This window comes from Schistocerca piceifrons, chromosome 8 (genome assembly GCF_021461385.2).
Source record: "Schistocerca piceifrons isolate TAMUIC-IGC-003096 chromosome 8, iqSchPice1.1, whole genome shotgun sequence".
Classification (NCBI taxonomy): Eukaryota; Metazoa; Arthropoda; class Insecta; order Orthoptera; family Acrididae; genus Schistocerca; species Schistocerca piceifrons.
In genome coordinates this window covers 246575121-246603021 of record NC_060145.1, presented here as the reverse complement: position 1 = coordinate 246603021, position 27901 = coordinate 246575121, and the positions used below count along the sequence as shown (strand labels likewise).

At 41.6% G+C, this 27901-nt stretch overlaps 1 protein-coding gene across 1 annotated transcript; it reads left to right on the top strand.

The window, feature by feature from the left end:
- Window positions 1-823: 823 nt before the first annotated feature.
- Window positions 824-26764, top strand: LOC124711721 (pupal cuticle protein 20-like). Its single transcript, XM_047241931.1, has 4 exons — window positions 824-889; window positions 10448-10689; window positions 21051-21239; window positions 25880-26764. Exons 1-4 carry the CDS (start codon window positions 875-877, stop codon window positions 25977-25979), a joined length of 546 nt encoding a protein of 181 aa, XP_047097887.1. The 5' UTR covers window positions 824-874; the 3' UTR covers window positions 25980-26764.
- The last annotated feature ends 1137 nt before the right edge of the window (window positions 26765-27901 follow it).

Sequence of the window (27901 nt, the reverse complement as noted above, 5' to 3'; positions counted from 1 at the left end):
CCAGAGTTCTATGTTTTTTTTAATTTCTGTAGAATGTTTTTGTATTTTAACAAAAACAAATAAAATCGAGTTGCTAATACCGATCTGAACAAATCGAATTTCTCGATAGTTCGAGCTAGTTGCCTGGTCTTTTGTAGAAACATCAGTCAGTTGAAAAAATCATAAGAAGAGAGCGTCTATACCAATCAATTCAGCTAGCCACAAGCGGAATCAGGTTTGAAATTAATTCACGAGTGTATACAATTACAGTCCTAGAAGGCTGATCATCACATCGCATTGCAGTTAAATCAACACACTTGTTACTGGCGCTTGTAAAACTGTTCCAGGATCATGATTGGCTGCAAGATAAACGTAGTATGTTAAAAGTGGTGACCAAAAGTTACATTATCAACAAGAACTAAATGTTACCGTCAAGAAGACATATTGGTTTTTGGACAACAATTAGCTTACGAATCTACGTATACAACCAAAAACGGTATTCGAAAGAAGTATAGTTACATTTTACCTACGACATTATGCGACACTTCTTGGCCATAAGCCAGTAACTTCAGAATTTGGTGGATGTATTGTATTAACGGTGGCCTTAGAGTACGTATTAACTCACGGGTCACATGTACAATCACAACGTATGGAGTTCCCCAGGCAGACACCGAGGCGCTGAGACTCCGGCGTGTCATACCCCCCGCGCAATGGAGTCGCGGCTCTTGCGTACTCTGTGGATGGGTGGGAGAGGGGAGGCGGTATCCGTGAGGACAAAGCAGTTAGCACGGGGAGGGAAGCCGAAACACCGATATATAAAGCCCCGAGAGCCCAGAGGAAGGCAGTTCCTGTGGAATTCTCTGACTTGTGAACGTCAATAGCCACTGCCGCGGAAATGGTCCGATTCTTGGTAAGTACCGAACGCAGCAGCAGAACTGCTCTTCTCTGCCAGCACACAGACTCGAAAAGTATTCCTATCCTACATCTTCATCTATATCTACGAACTCTACAAGTCGTCGTATGGTGCCTAGTGCAGGGTATCTTTTACCACTGGTAGGAATTTCCTTGCCTCTCGCAAATGGGGCGACAGACAGCTTCCGTTCCTTCTTGACTTCGCTGTCCGTGCGTGAGATGTACGTTGTGGACATAGAATCGTTCTCCAGGCAACTGTACACAGCGTTCTTTAACTTCACTCTATAGTGTCCCGCGAGCAGAATCCCTCCATGGATTCCCATTTAAGTTCACGAAGCACCTACGTACTACTCGCTACTTGATCATAACATAACAGTAAAGATCTAGCAGAAAGCCACAATTCCTTCAATGTCTTCCTTTAATCCGACCTGGTGGGGTCCCAAACACTCGGACAGTACTCAAGAATGGGTCGCACTAATGTTCTAAAAGCGGTCTTCTTTGCAGATAAACGACACTCCCTTAACATCCTCCAAATAGGTCGATCATTTTTGATACCTACGACCGTTCTTACGTGGTCTTTCATTTCATATCGCTTTGCAACATTACGTCTATATACTTAATCGTCGTGACTGTGTGAAGGAGCACATTACTAACGCTGTAGTCTAACGTTATGGGATTTTCCTACTCATCTGCCCTAACTTTCATTTTCAAATATTTAGTGCAACTGCCATTCATCACACCAACTACAAGTTTATACAATACTGCAGCGTCTTTGTTAGAATTATGATGCAAAGTTCCTTTGGATATGTATCCATGTATGCATGTCCAAAGGAACTTGGCATCGTAGTTCAGAATAACACAGGCCCTGCAATACCGAAACAGGGCAGGCGAGTTTCAAATAAAATCTCTCACCTATACGGGAATAATAATGGATGTAGAATTGCTGGCAGCAGACGCATGGTTGACGAGGTATGGAAATCTGGATCTGGCCCTGATTCGTACATGGATAGCTAGATGGTAAGGCGACCACTCGCGATAAGTCGGAAATCCAGGGTCTAGCCCCGGCCAGGCACAAATTTTCACCGTCGTCATTCAGTCCTACAGTTGATAGTTGTCCATTTCGCAATTGCGAATGGATTTAACGTAATCAGAATATCTGTCTAAGTCATCCTGTTTCTTCCTGGAGTCAGTAAACGACGACTCATTCCCACACATCACAGTACCATCATGAAACAGCCGTAGATTGCTACCCAGCTAGTCCTTCAGATCATTCACATATGTTGAGGATAACAGGGTCCCTGCTATATTCCCTTAGATCACCCCTGACGTTACTATTGTGTCTGATCTACACTCACTGTCGAGTACAACGTACTGAGTTCCATTACGTGAGACGTCTTCGAGTTACGTACTAGGAACCTATTCCCTACGCTCGTACCTCCGTTAAGTCTGTAGTGGAGCAACTTCACTGTGGTACGTCTTTCTTACAGCACTGAAGAACCACATACAGGCACGTTCTTCCTATTCAAATCTTAAACGTTGAAGTTCTTCACTGACCTCGGAGTGATCAACAATGGACTGGTAGTAAACTACAGGAGTTCCAGTAAAATTTCCTTCACGAGAAGGTTTACATATTATCTCAAATTTCATTGTACCTAAAATTTCAAGATAATTTTAATCATTCTCAGATAAATAATCAACTACACATTCAAGAACCAAACACGGAAATCAAGCTGAATGGCGTACAAGATAATTCTCAGTCTTTTAAAGGTTTGACCAGCGGGTTTATAAATTCTTTGAAATTTATTTAAGTTCATTTATTTATTTGTTTATTTTCCCCGTCAACATCAAGCCAAAAGCTCTCTCTTTCTCTCTCTCTCTCTCCTCCCTTCAACTAAATCCAAGAAGATATCCTATACAAATACCGCTACCAGAAAACTTAAATATAATGGAAATGATTAGGTATCAGAAACGGTAAAAGTATTAACAAAGAGAAAAATATTCTATCGGTATTAATCTTCCGAAATGGAACGGTTAACACAACAATAATCGGCGGCCGCTGTGGCCGAACGGTTCTAGGCGTTTCAATCCGGAACCGCGCGACTGCTACTCTCGCAGGTTCGAATCCTGCCTCGAGCATGGATGTGTGTGTTGCCCTTAAGTTATTTAGGTTTAAGTAGTTCTAAGTTCTAGGGGACTGACGACCTCAGATTTTAAAGTCCCATAGTGCTCAGAGCCATTTGAACAACAATAATCATAATAAGAGTATACATAAAACTTGAGCTATATTTGGCAGGAAAGAACATATTTAAATTGTGACTGTGGCAGTAACTAACTGAAGGAGACAGAATTTTATGCGATCAATGGAAAGATTCCGTCATGATAGGAAGGATTAAGAAGTTAGTATCGCTTTGTTTGGAAGAAAATGACAGAGGATATCGTGGGAGAGGGGGTGGGGGGAAAAAGTACTCATATGATACGGAACTGACCCCGTTGACCGTTAAGGTTATAGTAACTAAGTTACCTTGAATATAGTTGTAAGCATTTCTGCTTTTATTAGGTGTAAGATGAGGAGCAGAAGTCAATGTCTTTCCCCATGTACTAAGAAATTCGTCAAATACTAGCTACGAGAGTTCTCTGTTGGTTGGTCACTTCTTTAAGACAACTTACTTGTTCAGCATGTTCTAAAATTAGTTTGCGCTTCTTAGAAAGTGCTTCTCAGCTCGTTAAATGTAATTCCGTTCTGATATACGTTACATTGTAGTGCAGGCAAGATGGCCCATGAGTTTTCAGTACTTCTGCTTTACAGAAAATCTAAACACGGAAGGTCATTTGACATGTAGTTTCAATTAAATTTAGTTGGCTTGTAATAGTCAACTGATATACTGTATCGATATATTAGTTGATTGTTGCACAACAAAGAGATGTTCCAGCCGGAGCCAATGACCGTACATAACATCGTTATTAACAGAAATGCCCATGAACAATGCTTCCACCACCTCCCTCGAAGAAATGCGACGCAGTGCTTTTGATTTTAATTCGACTTAATTTAATTTAGCGTAAGCCAGAATGTTAGTAAACGCTCTGACAGTTGGTACACGTAAGCTGCTTGCCCTTCAGCCACATTCTGATAGCGAAAATTCCAATCATTCCGAGCACTGGCTATCCTCGTGGTGTCGAAAGGAATGAGACGCAAGTCGTCTGGTCGTGACAGAGACAGGAAAATTGACAGTGAGACGACCGCTGGATAACTGAGATGTTACAAATGTATTTGTGTAGTAACTAACTACCAGAGCATACTTTTGTTTTTAAGGACTTACTGTTATATGCGCAAAAAAAAAAAAAAATCTTATCGAAGACAGAACAATACAAGAAGAAATTGTTGCCAACGGAAAGAAAATTAGTAATGCTTAGAATGTACCATTGAATTTGGAACCTTTTCTGAGTTGGATGGACATATGCCAACTTTATGTAGAATGGTAGGAGTTTTGATGCGGCTGCTTGAAAACTTGAAACGCATTTTGTTGGTACGAAGGATGACAGATGTGTTTAGAATAGCGCCCGAAAGGCCGATGAAGACCTAGAGGATACTTACTGAGAGCAAATTTTCGGAATACTGAATTTCAAGCTGCTGAACGTCGATCGTCAAGTTTATACATTATTTTAAGAGAATTAAGACGGAATGTAACAGTTATATGGAAAAAAGACAAGTGATGCTATGAGAGCACGGTTAAAAACTTTAATACTTCCACCTGTAGACTGCCAAATGATAATGAATTATGATGACACCTAATGTGTAATAATTCACTGGCCTGCCTTCGTTACATCTCACTAGAAGTCAGCTAATAACGCAGAAGGAAGTCAAGTTCCTTCCAGTTAGGACTTTTGAAGCGAAGGTCGCTTACGCCACGGATGTAGCTCTTAACGTTTCCGTTCTAACTGCGATTACTGGTGCTAAAAATCGAAGCTCCACTGCAGCACTGTGCATCACCAGCTCAAAGCGAATAACGCTTGAGAATGTAACGATGTAGCTCTTGCCCGTCAGACAACTTAACAAAATATTTAAAAATGAACAGTCGAGATCGCAACAATATTTCCCTATTAACAGGTTTAGTTGTATCTACGAGCCACCTTCAAAACTCTTTTTGCTTCCTATGGCTGGTGCTGGAGGCTCCTCGAGTATTTCGTGATACCACATATCACGAAAAATCCGAGTAGCCTCCAGCACCATAGAGGGCCTAAAATGTTCTGAAGGTGGCTTGTAGATTAGCCGAAACCGGTTAATAAAGAAATATTACTGCCATCTCGATTCTCGTTCTCTATGTATGGAATCTGGTCACTGCTCTCCATAGACTATGTTGTCAAAATTTATGAACTTAGCAACAGCTGACGGACGAATAGCATTAACCTCAACTTTTCTAAGCCTTTGAATTCTGAACTATGTTATTCTGTAAACTGTCACTTAATGTTGGGGTAGGCAGAAGTCTGGCCACTATTATTTCCTTCAAGGATCACACCGGAATGACGATGCAGCTTCATATAATAAACTGCTTTTCGCCCTTGTTTACTTCGTTCGCGGACTGTGGTGTCCCAATGAACTTTCATCTAGATCAGAATTTACATCACCGTCCCCCCATCCTGACTGATTCCCTCACGCATACCAAATTAACAGAGGAAAGAGAACAATCCTGACAGACTGACACTTTAGTAGCTAAAAAAATGCACATTGTTGTATGATTACAACAAGACACGTTACTGTAAGGTTACATTATTTCTAAAGAATACTGGAAGCAATCACATCCACTAAATGATTAGGAGTATGTTTACGGAGTGATATAAAGTAGAACAGTCATAGAAAGCTATTCGCAAACAAGGCAGATGCCACACGGAGGTTCATTGGAAGAATTCTCAGGAGGGCTAGCCCACCATCAAAAGATGTTGCTTACAAGATCCTTGTTCAACTAATACTTAACACTGCTCTTCAGTGTGAGACGTATACCAGGACTGAAACTAATAGTACATAGTGTGCGATAAGGGGATGAATTAGCCGAGCTACGTAATTAGCACAGGGGTAGCCTCTTGATTTAGAAGTTCTTTTGGGGAGTAGAGGGAACGAATTGTTAGCCTACAAAGCACATGGACTGACGCATCGACTGATTGTAAATTGAGTTGAGGAGGCAGATGAAGAGTGTTATGCACTAATTATGACGATAAATATTCATCCTTTTGTTCTTGTTCTACACTTCAACGAAGATTCTTTTTGTGAAAGCCGTAGGTACCAATTTGAAGGACGTCAGTTAGATTAAAACGTGTGTGTTCACATAGGTTTTTCCCGAGATAGAAGTCGTAGGTCCTCTGCGTGTGACCCATACCCACAGACACACCACTGTAGGCTGAGATATGAAGCTTTTTGTTCCCTTTCTCTCGTTTCTATTCCGAGGTGGGAGTTTGTTACTGTTGGGGGGCGAGGGTTGGGGGGAAGGATGGAGAACAGTGATGTTACTTGATGCAACTGGCGGATCCTACAGGAAGGTATCGCCGTCCACGCCATCGTCAGCATGTGGTCCGCTGACACGTTAGACCGGACAATTGTTGTACGATCTGACGGTTTTGCCCCAGACCTTTTTGGCTTGTTGTTTTTAGTGTCTACTATGGGTTTTGGGTATGTTGGTAAAGCTGTTTTAAGAGAACCATTCATTATTGATCTTTGTTTCTGCCAACCGAGCGTTTCGCTGCCACCATCGACTATGACGTATACGTACTTGGCGGTTTAACTAGTAGAGAAGGTATACACACATTTGCAGGTGCTGGTTGGCGTGCTCCGATCAGCTATCAATGTCTGGGTGTCAACATTAGTCTTTGAAACAATCTGAACAGTAGCTAGTTCAGAGTTTCAAATGCGTTGCATCTCACGGAATTTCTCCTCGCTTCTCAGACAAATTACAGATCTAAACCAAGGCAACAATCAGTCGCAGACCTCACAATTTATTGCAGATCTGTATTCTGACTATAACGCAGTCATCATCGGTCCATTACCAGAAAAGTCATACAGGAATAACTATGGTAATGCACCGATTAATACTGTGTTACAGTCCAAACCTACATCTGCAATAAGTTATAGATTCTGCGACTGACTTCTGTCCTTTAAATCTGAACATTCAACAGTGGCTGTGCGCTATTGGTATCCAATGGATTCTAACATAATAAAGCAAATTTTTTACAGTGAAAGTCAAAAGAAGAGATTACGTGTTCTCCAGATCGACTCACTTAATTGGTTACTTCGGTGACTCTCTCGCTTTTCCGTTCCTGTTCTGTTTTTTGACATTAATGTTAATTTTACCCCAGCTGCTTACAACTACTACGGAAAATCGTCATTTACGGCGCAGACTACTCTATAAGTGATTTGGCATTTAACGCTTGCTTACTTTGATGCACATAATTGCTTCGAGCAAGAATAGTTTTTATTTATGCCGCAAGGCGACAGTTTTTCAAACGTACCTCACACATGCCTAATAACAACAGCGAGAAATCTCTACAGTGCTCGCTTCTCAGTTGGAGGCCATATTTGTGTGTTGCCAGCTGACACTTCACCTTCGCAAGTGTAAGGACAGCACAGGCAGACATAGAACCAACTAGTTCCCGAAGCACAACACTTCATGCAACAAATGGTAAACAGAAACCATTGTTGTGGTAATGAATAAGAGCATTACTACGTTATGTATCTACATTCTAGAAATTTCTATGCTACAGTCCTAGCTCTTCATTTCTGTCACCATGAGGGAAATGCTCATTATGCTGTTAATACTAGCCAGGTGTTTGAAAACGCTCGCGTGTAGCACAGCAGCTCTGGACCAAACAGAAACCAGAACTGTCACATAGTGTGTAATGACGCATCGAATGCGACTTGCAGCAACAAACACTTTGCCAACCGATCACGTGATCGCACTGTTGTCAGCAGGAGATATTCAAGGTACATTTTGAAAGGTAGCCAAGCAGATCCACTGAACTCAAAGATATCTACAAACTAGATAACACGACCTTACCTTGTAAAATTTCCTCATATAGAATTCCCCTATTGTATCTCATTTGGTTAACTCTCAAGTTCGCAATCGTGGGAGCGCAACGGAGCAACAGAAATTACAGCTAGAGGTATCTCCGTATGTGCGAAATGATGGGTGAGATAAGTACTGTATGGTAACCTAGGAAATTTGTAACATTCATACCGAGTACCCTTACTGCTAACTCCCTAATTACAAAAGCGTGGGAAAGTAAGGAAAATTATGGAGAGAGTTTAGGTCTCTATCTATATACATTAAGACATGGTGATATCTACACTGTTGCAGACTGTGTACCAGGTAATTACGTTCTGTTGGACTTAAGTTTCTTCTTCTGTGAAGCTTAGGTATAAAAAGTGGCGAACAAAATAAATTTGGTTTTGAGCAGGCAGCAGATAGCGTACAATGCCTCAGAAAGAGAATTTCCTACATTGCTTCAGTGTAAAGTATCCTGACTGTTTCACGACGTTGCTACTAATTGTAAATAGATCGCTCAAAAACGCTAGAAATAACATTTTTTGAATTATTGGATATTGCGATGTAGTTCGTGATATAACCTTTTCATGTGGCAAAAAACTGGAATACAAAAACATTTAACATGGATACACAACACTTGACACCGCTATACACCCAGAAGGTTTTTATAGAAAAGGACTCCGGTCATGACAGCCTAAGATCTTATGTCGTAAGTGTTCTTCATATGTCTGTAAATTGTGGACATCTAAAATCCAGATAGCGACAGCAATGAGTAGAAGTAAATACGACACGAGAAGGCGACCAGACTAGGCCAAAGCACTACACGTTCACAATCGATGTGTAGCCAGTCAGATGCTTTAGTTCATTATGAATTAATTTGCCTTGATCGCAATATAAATAAGCAGTTAAATTCCAGTGCACCGTTACTGGTTACATCTCACAATGCGAGGACGCCAGCTGCATTGGGAACTATGATCTAAATAAATATGGTTGATGAACAACTGCACGAGTTACCAGACTGCTTCTTTACATTTCGACCAAGAAAAATTTACAGACTCTATGTCTCCTTACCTAACCATGTATAGTCTTAAAAAAATTTTTGTGTTGTCATTTTATGGCGGATGATAACGATGTAACTCGAAAGAAGTGTGTGTGTGTGTGTGCGTGTGTCAATATCACACATCTTCTACATCGATTTCAATCAAATAATCAAACGTACTACACACATACTTGCTGTCAGGCAGTCATCGTGTTGGTAACCTGTCACGGTTCACTACATATTATGTCACAAGCAATGAGATGCATGGAAGGCTACCGCATCATGCTTGACGATTTAACTTACTATTTCCTTGCAACTAACTCTATCCTCAACGTACTTCGCTAACAGCATCCATGTATGCTGCTGAATGTACCTACACAAATACGTTATCATGCGACACTCTGTTCAAGAAATATGGCATCATAAACGCTGAGATTCGTGAAAAATATCGCATCATGCATGAATTTTTAATATGTTTATCCATTACAACCAAGACACTCCTGCAGTCGAGTGAAATTTGGGAAATGCCTGCACGTGGAAGCGCCTTTGACAACTTTCAGGTGCGATGCTCAGTCGGCTGTAGGCGGAAACCATAGCCGTCTACGGAGCTATGAACAGGCGTTGCCATAGAGACGTTTACAAAGTCGCGTTGTAGACACGCGAAGCAGCTTGCGCCCAGTGTACGAAAGCTGTCCAGGACCATGTTTCTTAACTTGGATATTATGCTTACGTATTTGTATTTTTTTTACGCCTGTTTTATAATTTCTACATTTTTTACCGGCAGAGGGAAATGAACTATTTTCGATAAATCATAACAAACACAGTTAATTTCTTGTTTACGTTTCTATTAGAAAATTTGCAAAATAGCGAGCCATTCCAGGTTTCTCAGCCAGTGTTCTATAATTTTTTTTTTAAATACGACTTTTCCTATGTCACTGTGAATGGTGTTAAAACATTTTGTTTTTCTGTCAATCACGTGGCAACAGAAAATAAATAAAATTAACAAAGAACTGTTACTGGTAGTGGTCTATGAATAACCAACGTACTTCCGTTCACATACCAATCAACCATTTGTGGAAGTTAAAATGTAAAATTCTTAGAGAATGAAATTTTCACTCTACAGCGGAGTGTTCGCTGATATGAAACTTCCTGGCAGATTAAAACTTTGTGCCGGACCGAGACTCGAACTCGGGGCCTTTGCCTTTCGTGGGCAAGTGCTTGGGTAGCTCAGTTGTAGGAGCACTTGCTCCCGAAAGGCAAAGGTCCCGAGTTCGAGTCTCGGTCCGGCACACAGTTTTAATCTGCCAGCAAGTTTAAATTCTAACATCTTCAATTATTAGATTTCACTAGATTGCTTACTGTGCTAGACAACGTGCGCTTCCTTCCTTCGTTCACTGTACCGTGCCGGCTGAGAACACGTGGATGTGAAAAGTGCCATCTGTAACACGTAGTTTACAACTAACGACGGATTGATGACTGTGCCTAACAGTTTGCAGCAATGGTGCTGGTGGCGGCGTGCTCGGCGCTGCCCCAGGAACCACCTCCACCTCCGCCCCCGGCTGGAGCGGGTCCCGTACCTCCAGGAGGCCCAGCGCCGCCTCCACCTCCGCCGCCCCCCGCCCCTCCAGCGGGACCCGCAGGAGCGGCGGCGCCTGCCCAGGGAGCCGGCGAGGAGGCGTCCATCACTTCCAGCAACTCCGTGATTAACCCAGACGGCAGCTTCAACTACAGGTGAGTGGCAGCTGTCTACGTGATACTACCTGACCAGATGCGGCGACGAAATCAAGGGAAATTGTTAGGAGTTCAATGACCGATCGACATCGTAGTTACGAGAGAAAATACTCGTTACAGATGAAGATCGCTCAGAAATATCTTAAAAGTAATTTGTTTTAGAGGTTTCGCGAACCACATTAAACCTAAACCACTAGGTCCTGACCGTGATTCTACGCTGATTAACACTATCTGGACACCTCTGCGTGGTGAGAAATTGACCACTGGATGTCACGTGATGCGGACCCCCACAGTATAAAATAAGGCGGGGAGTGTTGTGTTGTCTCTAGAGAAACAGTAACAGCGGGAATGATCGGTCACAAGAGCTAAATGTATTCGAACGTGATCATAGGATCTCACCTGACTAACGAATCTAATGTTGCCAGACTGTTATTGATGTGAATGGTGAAGTGGAAATGCGAAGGCACAACGACTGCTGAACCAAGACCAGGCAAAGCCTCAGGTAGTGACGGGCAGGCGCTGTTGAGTGTTGCGGTAGGTGGATGTACAGAATCGCGCGGTATCAGCAGAACGAATCACTCGTGACTTCCAAAGGATCACCAACAGTCCAGATACAACAGTGTCTGCGCGTAAGTAGTTAAAAGGAACGGGTACGGTGGTCGAGCAGCTAGTCGTAAGCCACACATTTCCGTAGTGTCTGCTAAGCTATCTTGAAGCGATCTAAAGAGCGAGTCCACGGGACAGTAGATGGCAGAAGTAATAGATCTGGTGTGATGAATTACGCTATATCTTGTGGAAGCGTTTGGATTTGCCTGAAGCCTGGAGGACGTTACCTGACATCACGTGTAGTACCAGTGGGGCACTTGGGTGTTTTTCGTTGTTAGGATAAGGTTCTCTTATGAGTTCATGAAAATGCTAAACGCCGAAGGCAAAGAACATGTTTCAAAGCGTTGCGTATTGCGTGCAGTTCGGACACGACGCCGCTCGGAGAGGCCGCGCAGTTTCAAGCGCCATGTCACGGACTGCGCGGCCCCTAGCGCCTGAGGCTCGAGTCCTCCCTTGGGCATGGGTGTGTATATTGTTCTTACCATACGTTAGTTTAAGTATTGTGTAAGTCTAAGGACCGATGACCTCAGCAGTTTGGTCCCTTAGGTATTCACATACATTTCAACATTTTCGGACACGATGATTGCATCTGCATGACGATGCCGTCATCAAGCAGTGATTGTGACGCAATGGTTTGTGGAAAGCATCGTTCTTGAAATTAACTGTTCCACCCACAGTCCCGATCTGAGCCCAACGGAACACTTTCTGAATGGGTCAGAAAGTCGATTTCGCTACAGATCTCAGAGTGCAGCGTCATTACTTTTTCTGGTTTCCACTCTTGAGGAAGAATAAGCTAACGTTCCCAAATGGATATTCCGATGCCTTACTGACAGTATCCAAGTAGAGTTCAAACGGTCATAAAGGCGAAGGGTGGGCACTAATAGGTGTCAGATATTGTTGTTCAGACTCTTTATGATTCAAATGGCTCTAAGCACTATGGAACCTAACATCTGAGGTCATCAGTCCACTAGACTTAGAACTACTTAAACCTAACTAACCTAAGGACATCACACGCATCCATGCCCGAGGTAGGATTCGAACCTGCGAACGTAGCAGCAGCGCGGTTCCGGACTGAAGCACCTAGAAACGCTTGGCCACAGTGTACGGCACTCTCTAACAGTCCAGAGTTCTAACTACATCGTTGCTTAGATTATACTCGAATTAGGTAATAATTCAGGATGTTGCCCTGGTTCACTTATTTGCAAAATCTGTCTCATAAATTCTACATTTTAACAACTAATGGCACAGTGAAAATTAACGGTGGTTTCTACATTTTTAATTTGTTTTTTGGGATATATAACGTGTACATATGTGGCCGCATGTACTTAACGGTAAGACACATGCACCTAACGATAAGACGTGTGAGTATAATTACGTTTAACACACTCATTCTCAAACTAAGCGTTTCAAAGTCTTGTAAGGGCGCCCAGATTTCTCTAAAACAATTTATAAAAAGTCTCGTAATGGACAATGCAAAACTTTCAAGAAAAGCATTCGTAAATTAAGCATAGGAAAATACAGTTCCATGTAAAATCATTGGGACAAACTTTAAAATTTATTAATTGCTTACTACAATGAACAATGAAGAGATAATATTTGAAAGTAGGAACACGATATCAGCAAAGATCACAATGAAATGATTACCAAATCTCGGGTGGTATCTACGAACTCGTGTGTACCGAGTACGGCCGAGAGTATGCAGTTACATACTGTTAAAGTCCAGATCTCCATAACACCAAATACATTGTGGCAAATGATTCTGTAACGGTGGAATTATAGTATGAGGTATTAGTACACAGTGTCTGAGAGGCAACAAATTGAGTAACAAGTAGTTAGTGTCAGCGATTGACTTGTGTAAGACTGTTGTACAAAAGTAATCTAATGGTTGAGTATATAATAATCACAATGTTTATTTGACACTACAACAATGAAGCCAAAATCACAGTACATAAATTATTTTCTTTAAAGAAAGGGCCTACATTACCGGTTTCAACGAACTACGTCGTCATTTTTAAATGTAAAACATCAGTTGGAGAATATATTATGCTAATTATGACCATACATCTGACAACAATCAAGAGAAATAATGAGACAAGGCAGCCGAGGCAGTAGCGGCACAACCAAGTCACTAGAAGTTATGCCCATGCTTCCTCAAACGTTCATTCAATGTCCTAATGTAGAATAAATAATAACTACACCAGAGTGCAAACTGACAAGAATTCTTGCGATGTGTCCTGCCGTGACACAACGGTCGTTGTAAGTGGTAAGTGGCAGTAAGTGTGAGATTCTCCACAGAGTCTAGAAGGAAAGGAACATGTCGGATGCGCTGGCTAGAAGGAAACACAAGAGGACGAAGCATGTATTAAGAAATCGGGGATTAAATTCCATCGAATTAGAGGAAGCCGTGAACGACAGATGCTGCAGGGGGAGATAGCTAGTGGAGTGCATTTAAAACATAACTGAGAATGTTTGGTATATGTACTCGTAGTAGTCTGGGACAGACAGATACAGGTGAGAAAATCATGGGGACAGTTTGAAGCTGTCCGACGATTAAGAGAGAAAAAACAGATTATAAGAATAGTCTAACGGTGAACTACAACTTTAAAAAAACTTGTAATGAAATAGTAAAGTGCTGTGGAAGTGTCTTCTATGTTGGGATGCAGTTTACCTACGGTGTTCTGAATCACCTACGGAAGAATTTTTGTATGTTCCGTTTAAACAGACCACAGGATTTAGTTTGCTCTTTCTTTGCCTAATTTGAACTCAGAAATCGTCATAAATTATTTCACGGTCAACCTTGCCTCAGTCTGTAATCTATGATCCGAAAGTTTTTTGATTCAGCATGAATTAAATTAGTCAGTAAATCGATGTCTGTGTTGAGACGTCGTTCATACAAACCGAATACTGGTATAAAATTTAATGTCATATACACACGACGACTGAAAAATATACACTGGGTTTAATTACTCAAACAAGATCTAGAGTGAGCACTGATAAATACCTTGGAAGTTATAGACCGAAAAGAAAAACCGGCAGAAGGGAAATGCAGTCAGAGAATGAAACTGCAAAGAAAACAAGAATAATATGGGCTGAAGAAAGGTAATTCAAGGTGAACAAAAAAGTATTATCTCTTTTGAAAAACGGAAAAACGTATCCGAAAGCCTTGAGAATTCCAATAGGATTCTACTGTACCTAACTGCAGACTAATAAATTTAATAATAAGAAATTTAGTACTTAATGTGTAATGTATTAGGTTCTCGGAAATGCATTACAATATATATATATATATATATATATATATATATATATATATATATATATATATATATCGAGCAGCGATAGAAATACACCGTTTGTTGCAATATGCTTGGGACAACAGTACATTTTCAGGCGGACAAACTTTCGAAATTACAGTAGTTACAATTTTCCACAACAGATGGCGCTGCAAGTGATGTGAAAGATATAGAAGACAACGCAGTCTGTGGGTGCGCCATTCTGTACGTCGTCTTTCTGCTGTAAGCGTGTGCTGTTCACAACGTGCAAGTGTGCTGTAGACAACATGGTTTATTCCTTAGAACAGAGGATTTTTCTGGTGTTGGAATTCCACTGCCTAGAACACAGTGTTGTTGCAACAAGACGAAGTTTTCAACGGAGGTTTAATGTAACCAAAGGACCGAAAAGCGGTACAATAAAGGATCTGTTTGAAAAATTTCAACGGACTGGGAACGTGACGGATGAACGTACTGGAAAGGTAGGGCGATCGCGTACGGCAACCACAGAGGGCAACGCGCAGCTAGTTCAGCAGGTGATCCAACAGCAGCCTCGGGTTTCCGTTCGCCGTGTTGTAGCTGCGGTCCAAATGACGCCAACGTCTACATATCGTCTCATGCGCCAGAGTTTACACCTCTATCCGTACAAAATTCAAACGCGGCAACCCCTCAGCGCCGCTACCATTGCTGCACGAGAGACATTCGCTAACGATATAGTGCACAGGATTGATGACGGCGATATGCATGTGGGCAGCATTTGGCTTACTGACGAAGCTTATTTTTACCTGGACGGCTTCGTCGATAAACAGAACTGGCGCATATGGGGAACCGAAAAGCCCCATGTTGCAGTCCCATCGTCCCTGCATCCTCAAAAAGTACTGGTCTGGGCCGCCATTTCTTCCAAAGGTATCATTGGCCCATTTTTCAGATCCGAAACGATTACTGCATCACGCTATCTGGATATTCTTCGTGAATTTGTGGCGGTACAAACTGCCTTAGACGACACTGCGAACACCTCGTGGTTTATGCAAGATGGTGCCCGGCCACATCGCACGGCCGACGTGTTTAATTTCCTGAATGAATATTTCGATGATCGTGTGATTGCTTTGGGCTATCCGAAACATACAGGAGGCGGCGTGGATTGGCCTCCCTATTCGCCAGACATGAACCCCTGTGACTTCTTTCTGTGGGGACACTTGAAATACCAGGTGTACCGCCAGAATCCAGATACAATTGAACAGCTGAAGCAGTACATCTCATCTGCATGTGAAGCCATTCCGCCAGACACGTCAAAGGTTTCGGGTAATTTCATTCAGAGACTACGCCATATTATTGCTACGCAAGGTGGATATATGGAAAATATCGTACTATAGAGTTTCCCAGACCGCAGCGCCATCTGTTGTTGAAAATTGTAACTACTTAATTTCGAAAGTTTGTCTGCCTGAAAATGTACTGTTGTCCCAAGCATATTGCAACAAACGGTGTATTTCTATCGCTGCTCGTTTAGTTTTTATTGCCGTTTCAAATATACCGGTCATTTTTGAAACATCCTGTATATATATATATATATATATATATATATATATATATATATATATATATATATATATATATAATAACAAAACGAACATACGTTATACCGACTCGATATGAATCGGAATAAAGAGAGGAGCCGGCGGAAGTGCCGTGCGGTTCTAGGCGCTGCAGTCCGGAACCACGAGACCGCTGCGGTCGCAGGTTCGAATCCTGCCTCGGGCATGGATGTGTGTGCTGTCCTTAGGTTAGATAGGTTTAAGTAGTTCTAAGTTCTAGGGGACTAATGACTCGAGAAGTTGAGTCCCATAGTGCTCAGAGCCATTTGAACCATTTTTTTTAAAGAGAGGAAATCAGTAAATCGTTGTTTAGGTTGTTGACTACGAATCAGCAACATCGAAATTAAGGAAATGATTTCCTGGTGCCACAAAAATGCTCATGAGTAAAATGAAATGAAATAAGACAGAGTTAAAATTTATTACTGATACTTCATTACACTAAAAATATTTATTGGCACAGTAGTTACTGTATTCAGTCTATTCCTTTATTCCCCCTTCAAAGTGATTTCAGTGCTGTATTTGCTCATCGCACAGAGAAAGTGCAACAGCTCCACGACGGTTGCTGCGGAGGAAGCTGGAACTATCTGAGGATGATCGCAAGCTCGTTGTGGCAAGAGGTTACGTGTAGCACCGTTAGGTGGCAGCTGCAGCTTGTGCAGACGAAGGCCCTCGACTAATACGTCGGGACCGACAGCAACATATAGGCTACCTGAATGCATTGCAACAGTAATGTGTGTTTTCTTTAGTTTGGTAACTTTCTGCAGATATAATTGAAACGTGTGGCACCTATGGTTTAAGGGTTGTCGAAGAGGCGGAATAATTTGCAACACTAACTTTAGTACCCGAATTTTCTCGTCCACGCAAATTCAGTTCAGCTAATTTTAAAGATTTGTGTGAGATTTCTTATTTCTGTTGTGTACGTGTGCGTAAAACTGTAGTTTTGTTACACTCACTGCTCTCAAAAGAAGCAGACGCCATCGTCCATCCTTAATAAAAATTAACAAATTTATATTGCATCGTAATGTGGTATACCATATTACTTGGAAACAAATGCCCATCACAGTCGTTACGAACTTATTCAAACAAAGGGCACCTGCTTAGCTGAGTGATAACGTGATTGCTTACTGTGCACGGGGCATGGGTTCTATTCCCGGGCGGACTGCAGATTCCTCTCTGATCGTGGACTGGGTATTGTGTTATCCTCATTATCGACACCCAAGGCGCTCGTTGTGGCATCACCTGAAATCAGACTTGCAACCTGGCGGCCGAACATCCCCGGATAGGGCCTCCCCGGCCATCAGTACTACCCCATCATTTCTATTTCATGTCTCAAATAAGACAAGATGATAAGTTCATAACGTAATGAACGATTTGTATCTTGGCACTGCTACAGCAACAGCTTCAAGTTGTTACAGTTGGTGGTACAAATTAAAGCGCCACAAAGCAACTTTTAAACACAATACGATGAATATTAATTTTATGCATGATGAAAAAAATAATTCTAAAACATTTTACAGATTCAGAATGATGAAGAAAGTACCGAAAGAAAACTCTATATTGAGAAAAACTGCAGTGCTCTAAGCCATAAATGCATTATGATGGTACCACAATCATGTGTTACCGATGCCGGGCTATTATGGCTTGTAGCGTGGATGACATCATGTAATGTACGTGCAAATACAGTGGCTTGCTAAGTTACTCATAAATTCACTTTTTACACAAATTTTGGTAACGTAATAGCTTAGGACAATTATTCGCTGTGAAAAGGGAGGAGGACAACTTCTACTGCTAATGCTGTCTAATCAAATAATTATCATACCGATCATATGAAGGCAATGGATAAATGCCAAAAAAACAAAGAAGAAGACATGGGAAAATGTATTACTGCAATAGAAACTGATATCCAAAAATGGCTCAAATTAGTCTCACTGTAAATTCTAGGTTCAAACGACAGTACTTTCGTTTTACGAAGGCATCAGGTTCCTCGAGACATATGCTTCTGGTTCAAAAACGGATGTCTACCCTTACACAGGATGTCCCAAGAGGAATGGTCAACATTCAGGGGTATGACAGGAACGATAATTCGAAGCAAAAAACATTAGTAAACATAGGCTCTAAAATGTATACCTTAAGAGCTATGAGCACTTGGCCATCTTCTCTATTATGAAGGACGTCTCTCCTACTTAACAACTGCTCATAGCTCTGAAGGAGTTCATTGTAGAGACAGTTTAATCTTGTTTAGGACGATACCACATCCCCAAAAATATGGCAACAATAGAGCAGCAGTAGAAGAAGTGAATGCCGGGCTTGTACACTGGGCCGGTCTCATTTATTTATTTTCTTTTTTTCTTTTTTATTTAATCTGATGTGAAAATGGCGATCGGGCCCTGTCTTACATCGGACAAGGGTTTCCCAGGTACAGTACCTTTTTACCACATAGTGAAGTACTTTTTTTACATCATAGTGACCTAAGAGAGGAAGCAGTTTTGATACAACACACAGAATAAAATGAATTGAGTGTCTGATGTGGCAATGTGAGTAAATAGTACTGACTATGAACTAATGAAGTCCATAGAGGCAGTATTTCTAGTAGTGCTGCTACTGCCGCTAATATTGATAACAGTAATAATAATATTTAGAAGAGAAAGTAGAAGAATGTCAATAACAACGACACTAATAATAGTTGTTGTTGTTGTGGTCTTCAGTCCTGAAACTGGTCTGATGCAGCTCTCTATGCTACTCTATCATGTGCAAGCTTCTTCACCTCCCAGTACCTACTGCAACCTACATCCTTCTGAATCTGCTTAGTGTATTCATCTCTTGGTCTCCCTCTACGATTTTTACTCTCCAATACTAAATTGGTGATCCCTTGATGCCTCATAACATGTTCTACCAACCGATCCCTTCATCTAGTCAAGTTTGGCCACATACTCCTCTACTCCCCAATTCTCTTCAATAACTGATCATTAGTTATGTGATCTATCCATCTAATTTTCAGCATTCTTCTGTAGCACCACATTTCGAAAGCTTCTATTCTCTTCTGGTCCAAACTAATTATCGTCCCTTTTTCACTTCCATACATGGTTGCACTCCATACAATTACTTTCAGAAACGACTTCCTGATACTGAAATCTATACTCGACGTTAAAAAAATTTCTCTTCTTCTGAAACGCTTGTCTACATTTTATATTCTCTCTACTTCGACCATCATCAGTTATTTTGCTCCCCAAATAGCAGAACTACTTTATTACTACTTTAAGTGTCTCATTTCCTAATCTAATTCCCTCAGCATCACTGGACTTAATTCAACTACATTCCATTATCTTCGTTTTGGTTTTGTTGATGTTCGTCTTATATTCTCGTTTCAAGACACTGTCCATTCCGTTCAACTGCTCTTCCAGGTCATTTTCTGTTTCTGACAGAATTACAATGTCATCGGCGAACCTCAAAGTTTATAATAGTAGCGGACATAGAAATAAATTATAGGTGTACAAAATAGAAGTTTTCTGATACAGCAAGATCTGGGGGAACGGAATTCAAGGAGACTGCACCAGCCAAAAACTCTGGCAAATGAGGAAGATCTTGTTGTGGAAAAACGGATGTACAAGCGCTTGCTGCCTTAGCAGATATATCATTAACTGTCTTCTTAAGCTGGAGATGTTACTCAGTTCTCTAAAATAATGCGGGAGATTATTGCAGGGTCGAGTTACTGCTACTGAGAAGGATTTCGTGAAAATGACTGAACGATGGAGTGGGGAGGAGGGATTTTGCTCTGATAGAGAAAGGGTGTTTCTGGCATGTTGTTCAGACAAGGGAGTCAAGGTCCAGGAGAGGTACGGTGTACGTTGATACGACAGTAGAGAAGACAGAGGGTATGCAAATCTCTGCACTTGTCTGGACTCAGGTAGAAGAGCTGTGCTTATGATGGTGAAATATAATGAAAGAATCGAACACCACAGATACAACGAAAACCAACATTCATAACCAGTACCAGGCGTCGTGAGCATTCCTGAGAAAGGCCTTTCGGCATAACATCACTTTAATCAGTATTGGAAGTAGAAGTATTTGTACAGGTTTCTTTTTCAGAGGGAAGAGCTTTTTTATATTTTTGTACGACATGGAGCGATTCTGGTGCCTTCTTGCACATTGCAGTTAACTGCTCAGAACAGTTTAGATTTTCATCTATTATTACTCCCACAATTTATAACTGTCTCATTTAGAGTTAAAAATGATAGGGATCTTCATACGTGATTAGAAAATATTTAAAAAATCCTCCCACAATTTATAACTGTCTCATTTAGAGTTAAAAATGATAGGGATCATCATACGTGATTAGAAAATATTTAAAAAATCATTATGGAAAGTGCTCATAGCTCGTAGGGTATGCAGCTTAGAGCCGATGTTTACTAGGCTTCGAGGGGTCGCTACTGTCGTATCCCTGAATAAGTGCCGGCCGCGGTGGTCTCGCGGTTCTAGGCGCTCAGTCCGGAACCGCGCGACTGCTACGGTCGCAGGTTCGAATCCTGCCTCGGGCATGAATGTGTGCGATGTCCTTAGATTAGTTAGGTTTAAGTAGTTCTAAGTTCTAGGGGACTGATGGCCACAGATGTTAAGTCCCATAGTGCTCAGAGCCATTTGAACCATTTGAACCTGAATATGTGAACGGTGCCTCCTAGCACTCCCTGAGTACAAAATATCGTATTCCTATATAATAATCACTTCCTTGCACTTCGTTATTGTAGTACAAAATACGTTGCAACTCTAGCTTTACGTATTGTGATTACTGTCTTGGTACCAGCTCATCAGTTGGTCCACAGGAATATTTATCCTTACTTGCATTGTGTTCGAGTCAGAGATGTAGGAATCAAATGATTTCTCCATTCTGTGCTGCCAGTTACGAGCTGAGCAACGGCATCAAGGCGGAGCAGTCGGGCTACCTGAAGCCCGGCAACTCGAGCTCTGGCCCGCAGGCGCGCCTGGGGGCGGAGGGCGGCGCCGACGTCGAGGGCTCCGGGGACGAGGTGCAGGTCGTCACCGGCTCCTTCTCCTACGTCGCGCCCGACGGCAAGACCATCAGCGTCAGGTGGGTCGCTGCCGCACGCCGCCACTCTCGCGACACGCGACAGTGAGGGCTACAGGAAAAGAAAAGATGGAAGTCATGCATTCAAAGTCTCCAACTAATGTAATTTTTTCGATATACCGGGTGGTTATAATTAATGTGCAGCTAGTCACAGAGGTCCAGAGTAGACTGCAATTATCATGTCTCAGCGAAACTTGGTAGATACTTTACAGCGTTAATGAGAAACTGATTCATGCTAGAAAAAAAAAATAGTTCCAATTTTGGTCACCAGGTGTAAATCTAGCGCTGTGAATGCTACAAATACTTATAGAAATGTTTCCATTTGTAACGGATTAGGACCGGGATGTGGGCAGAAAAAGTCAAACAGATGAGATAAACATAATGTTGATTTTATTATCAACCGGTTCAGTCGGAGCAGCAGAGACGTTGACGAGATAATTTACATCGACTGATTTGTACCTGGTGGTGAAAACTTGAACTACTTTTTTCCAGTGTGAATCGGTTCCCCATTAGCGCATTTGCATATCCATCATGTTTCCGTGTCCTACAGTAATTACAGCATACAGTTTACCTCTGTGATTAGCAGCACTTTTATTAAAACCACCCGGTACATACTGACAAATAATTTAGGCAAAATTATTATTGTAGTAACCGTATATTTAGGCAAAGCTGTTGCCAAAGGTGGCTACGCCATACTCCTCAAAATTCAGAAAGTAGCACGGATAGAATACAGAGAGCGAAATGTTGTATAGTCGAGGGAAAGTTGCAGTTTCCAACGGAGTAGCACAGGGTTTTAGCCTATCCCCTACGTTATTGTGTTTGTATATGGAGCAATCTGCGGAGGGAACGAAGGAGAAATTTGATTCGGGGATTGTTGTTCAGGGAAAAGAGATAATACCTTTGAAATTCGTCCACAGCATTGAAACTCCTTTACAGATGCAAAGACCTTGTAAATCAAGTCGAACGGAATAAACAGTGTCTTCTAGAGAGGTTATTAGATATACGTATCAGCAAAAGTGGTGTTTGTACAAAAAAGTATGTGTCGGTGGTTGAAGCAGAGAGGATATAAAATGCAGCGTGACAATAGCGAGAAGAGAATTTCTGAAAAAGGAAAATTAGTTACGTCATATATAGTGTCAGAAATCTTTGGTGACTGTATTTTTCTGTAGTTTGCCCTTCTAATGGTGTGGAACGGTGAATACAGAAATAGAAAAGATTGTATTGAAATCTGCAAAATGCTGAAGGTTGTGTAAAACACGTATGGAACTAATACGTCTATCAGTTTACTGAATAATGTACGAGGGTTGTTCGAAAAGTAACTTCCGATCCGTCAAGAAATGGAAACCACTATGAAAATCTAATAAAGCTCTGCACATGTCTGTTCGGCAGTGTCTCTGGTATGCCTGTCGGTTACGCCAATTCTCTCTTTTCAGTTCTGAGCGCTTGGTGAGCACATAAAGATGCGTAGAAAATAGTGTCTCCCGTGAAGTATGAGGTCCTGGTGGGAGGTTTCACCTGATGTTATGCAGCCCCCATTACAGAACTGTCATACGGTTCCTACTTCGTGACAGTTCTCGGTCGCAGTCTGCAGGGGCTATGAAAATGCTCCTGCAGCGTTTTAGATGGGAAGTGTTTGATCACCCGCACTACAGCCCGTAACTGGCTTCCTCTGTGTTTCATCTCTGCTCACATTAAGTACTGGCAATGAAGACAGCATTTTCGCACGGACAAGGAGCTATAGATGAGAGTAGAGAATTGGAGTGGAAGCACAGGCGGCTGCCTTTTATGACGAGAGTCTTGGAAAGTTGGTACAGCGCTACGACAAATGTCTTAAGTCGGAGTGGTGACTGTGTAGAGCAGAGGCTGGACGCTGTAGCTAAATGCGATCAGTCGGCATTTATTTTCCGAATACCCGTAGTACTTATACATGTCATGGGTTGTTCATTTACCTAAACTGATTATTGCAATGTATCTTTGAGATGACATTGCTCTTTACTAAGATACTCTTCGCCTCTATACTATTGCCAGACAGAATTTCTCCAGCTCTCCTTTAATTGTGTGTGTTTGATTTCTATGCTGTATCATTTATTGTGTGTTGTTTTTCCTTGTTGAACGAACACTGTTTGGCAGCAAACGGCTATAGCACCAGGTCTTGTACTCCCTTTCATTCAGTTACCCATAACAACTCAGATAAACAAAACTACACAAGCAATAGGAGGAATTCGAAAATAAGCATACTTCTCCAGTTATCTGATGGATATAGACGGGCATAATTTCAATACGGAAATAACACAGAATGTTCTTTTTCAAAAATGTGGACACACAAGGAAGGGAGGAAGGAATAGCTGTCTTTCTCACAAGCTGTTTACGATGTTAAGTGCATTGTTCAATTGCCATTAAAATCCTGACCTCAGTGCAAATACAGTAGCACCTTCACTGGAAAACAAAAACATTATTCGAGAGATATGGTTGAAAATGTCAGTAGAATTCTCAGCAGCAAATGCTTAGGCCGTACTCTTCGCAGATGAGTGTGCAAAACGTAACCAGTTCATCTGGTATACTCACTGAAAGTTTTAGCAAGTGTTTACGTACAAATACGGACTATAAAGGTATATGTTTCCCATTATGTTTGGATAAATGCCGTTACTCATAAAATTAGGTGCTAAAACACGAGGGCTGTTCGAAAAAAAAAGGTCCGATCGGTCGCGAAATGGAAACCACAGTGAAAATAGAAAACGTTGTATTTGCAACAGTTAGCTGCACCTACCAGTTACTACATCTATAGTAGCATTGTACCAACTTTCTAATACCCTCATCATACAAGGCAGTCGCCTGTACCTTCTGCCAATTTTCTACACTGACCTGCAGTCCGTTCTCTGTGCCACAATGTTGTCTTCATAGTCAGCGGTCGATGGGAGCAGAAATAAAAATCAGAGGCAGCAAAGTCCGAGGTATATCGTGGGTGACCAAATACTTCCCATCGAAACGCTACAGGAGCGTCCTCATTGCCCTTCAGTGCGCGACCGATAACTGTTATGCAGGAGGAACTGCACGACTGTTGCTTTGTGTGGACTGCATGAAATCAGGCGAAATCTCTCACCGGCGGGAGACACTACTTTCTATACATCTTTACGTGCTCACAGTGCGATCAGAACTGAAACGAGTGACTTGACGCGATCGATGGACATACTACGGACACTGTCCAAAACATATGTGCAAAGCTCCGTCGGAATGTCACTGCAGTTTCCATTCCCTCGTATCACAACAAAATATTCAATTCTATATTGTTTACCCTAGGTTAAAACAAATCATAATTTTTTTTACCAATCAACACCTGTATATCATTTTCTTTTAAATTCTTGAAATGTTATACCAACTGCGACATGGTCGCGTATATAAACAGTGATCCAATCCTGTCAAATGTTTTTTATTCCAGTCTCTGATCACAATATGAATGCTTTAGACGATGACCGGTTTCAGCCCGTAATGATCATCCTCAGATCGTTTTTTACAACATGTCCTAAAGTGATAAGGCCATAATGGCACCGTCAAAACATGCTGATTACATGTTTTGACGATGCCATTATGGCCTTATCACCTTAGAACGTGGTGTAAAAAAGATCTGAGGATGGTCATTACGGACTGAACCGGTCATCGTCTAAAGAATTCATATTGCGATAAAAGACTGGAATAAAAAACATTTGAAATGTTATAGACATAAGGTCAGAATACCAGTTGTTGTCGTAGCCGCTGCCCTTAAGTTCATGTTCTCCATGTACTAATGTCCCAGAACTTGAAAGACCGGTCGTGCGGTAGCGCTCTCGCTTCCCGCGCCCGGGTTCCCGGGTTCGATTCCCGGCGGGGTCATGGATTTTCTCTGCCTCGTGATGACTGGGTGTTGTGTGCTGTCCTTAGGTTAGTTAGGTTTAAGTATTATTAAGTTCTAGGGGACTGATGACCATAGCTGTTAAATCCCATAGTGCTCAGAGCCATTTTTTTGAACTTAAAAGACTTCAAATCCTGGCAGTATTCAGTATTCGGAAGCATTTGATTGACTTTTTCCATGAAAGAAAATACCAGAAAACAAGCACTTGTAAGATGCTCTAATGCTACAACTTTCCACTAAGGGAGGAAGATACGTTGTGCACTATACGTTGTTGTCATGTAAGTGTGGCCAACGAGTAGTAAATACTATCTTGTGGTTCAAAAAAATGGTTCAAATGGCTGTGAGTACAATGGGACTTAACATCTCAGGTCATCAGCCCCCTATAACTAAGAAATACTTAAACCTAACTAACCTAAGGACATCACACACATCCACGCCCGAGGCAGGATTCGAACCTGCGACCGTAGCGGTCGCGCGGTTCCAGACTGAAGCGCCTAGAACCGCTCGGCCACCAGCGGCCGGCACTATCTTGTGATATCAGTCAAAATAAGAAAGTTCACGTGACCTCTTTCGACTCTCTACAAAGCCAGGGCCACTGAAGAGTTGTAAGCTGATTCTGAACTACATCACATGTGTTTATATATCATAGTTTTCATTACGCTGTAAATGAAAGAGCGGTCTTGTCTTGCGATTGGTCATGTAGTTTTCACAGCATTTAAGGTACCCTACGTGACTTCTTACATGTGTCTGGTCACAGGTATACGGCTGACGACTCTGGATACCACCCGATGATCGACTACGGCGGTCAAGGCGGTCAGGCTGGACAGGCCGGTCAGAGCGGCCAGCCTGCCCAGTAAAGGTGGACGTCGACTGGGTGACAACAGTTCGCTGCCAACGACTCGGTGCACAATTCTCGGAACAATCCTACGCCAGTTTCACAACCAGCTGTCTGGAGACCGCCCGCCTGCCTACTGCTTTCGCCGAGCTCGACAAGTATTGTGGTTCACTGCCATTTCAGTATTGTGATCGACTCACTGGTAATGTCAGTTCCTATACCTCGAAGCCACTTACAACACTGAAAAAGAGGAATTCCTACTTTTAACTTCTACCGTGCACCGTACCACTTACTGTCGCGGTCAATGAGCTGTAGAGCTTATGTTGTTCCAAAAAATGCGGTTTGGTCTCCTGTGACTGTTAATATTGTAATGCGAGTGGTCCTTATTCTACCTCTTTCCTCTTGTGCAACAACCAATAATTTATGAAACAGGACTTCCGGCAGTGCAGTGCTTCCTGCTTTTCGAAACATACGCTCCTGGACTGTTTGATTTTCGTTATTGTACCAGCCTACATTGTGGGCACTATTCTATGCAGTTTTACTTCCTTGAAAACTAGAGATCAAAGTCAATAAAGATCTCTATTCGAATACTAACCTCAGTTCATCCTCCTAATGTGTTATCTGTATATACTATTGACACTGTATGTTAGCTTCAGATCCATGGGTTTTCACTAACATGTAATATACTTGCAGTTCTCTACTGATATGGAAAAGGAATGTTGTGTGGATATTTTTTTTGTAATTTTATTTTGTAACTTTATTATGGATGTGTGTAAGTATGTATGTATATCCAAATAAATGACTTTTTGATATGAGCATAAGAAAGCATTTTTCTCATTCAAGAACTTGAATAGTACTAATTTTAATAATACACAAGATTGTTCTTTCATTCAGAGGCGTTAAATTTAAGATTAACGTACACTACTTCAGCCAGTATTATACAAACGGTCATGTACTTCAAAACAGATTTTCAACGACATTTAAGGTAGCTAGAAAGGAGATCGCAACAACGATTTTTTTTTTGTTTTTTTTTTTTTTTGAGATTCAGCAGTATTCTGACTGGTTTTGAAGAAGCCCACCACCTATTCCTGGGCTATCCTGTTCATATCAGAGTAGCAATCGACATCCTCAATTACTTGTTGAGGGTATTCCCATTTCTGTCTTCCTCTACAGTTTTCACCCTCTTGTTATTCCCTGAAGTATGTCCTATTATCCTGCTCCTTCTTCTTGCAGTGTCTTCCATATGTTCCTTTCTTCTCCGATTTTCCTCATTCCTCGCTTTCGGACCATCTGTCTTTTAACATTCTTTTGTAACACCACATCTCAGATGCTTCGGATTTTTTCTGTTCCGGTTTTCCCATAATCCTTGATACACTACTGCTCAATGGTCTGCTCGAAAAGAACATTGTTCTCAAAGAAAGTCCTGTGTTTAATACTACTTCTATTGATCTGTGCTAGTCTACTTCTTATGATATCCTTCTTTCGTTTGTGGCTCTGAGCACTATGGGACTTAACATCTATGGTCATCAGTCCCCTACAACTTAGAACTACTTAAACCTAATTAACCTAAGGACATCACACAACACCCAGTCATCACGAGGCAGAGAAAATCTTTCGTTTGTAGTGGGTTACTGTGGTTCCGAGGTAGCAGAATATCCTAACTTCGTCTACTTCGTGATCGCCAGTTTTGATGGTAAGCTTCGCGCTATTTTCATTCCTTCTCTTTCTCATTACATTCGTCATTCTTCAGTTTACTCTCGATGGATATTCTGTGCTCATTAGATTTTCCACTCCTTTCAACATCCTCTAATTGTTCTTCACTTCCACTAATGATAAACATCTCATTAGTGACTCTTATAATTACTATCGTTTCATCCTGAATTTTAATCCCACTCTAGAATCTATCCTTACTTTCCGTCATTGCTTCTATAAATTAAACAATAG

Excerpts from the sequence above, each read along its gene's own strand:
- LOC124711721 (XM_047241931.1), top strand. Across the intron at positions 10,690-21,050 it reads GACGGCAGCTTCAACTACAG|TTACGAGCTGAGCAACGGCA; the intron begins GTGAGTGGCAGC and ends CTGTGCTGCCAG. Across the intron at positions 21,240-25,879 it reads GGCAAGACCATCAGCGTCAG|GTATACGGCTGACGACTCTG; the intron begins GTGGGTCGCTGC and ends GTCTGGTCACAG.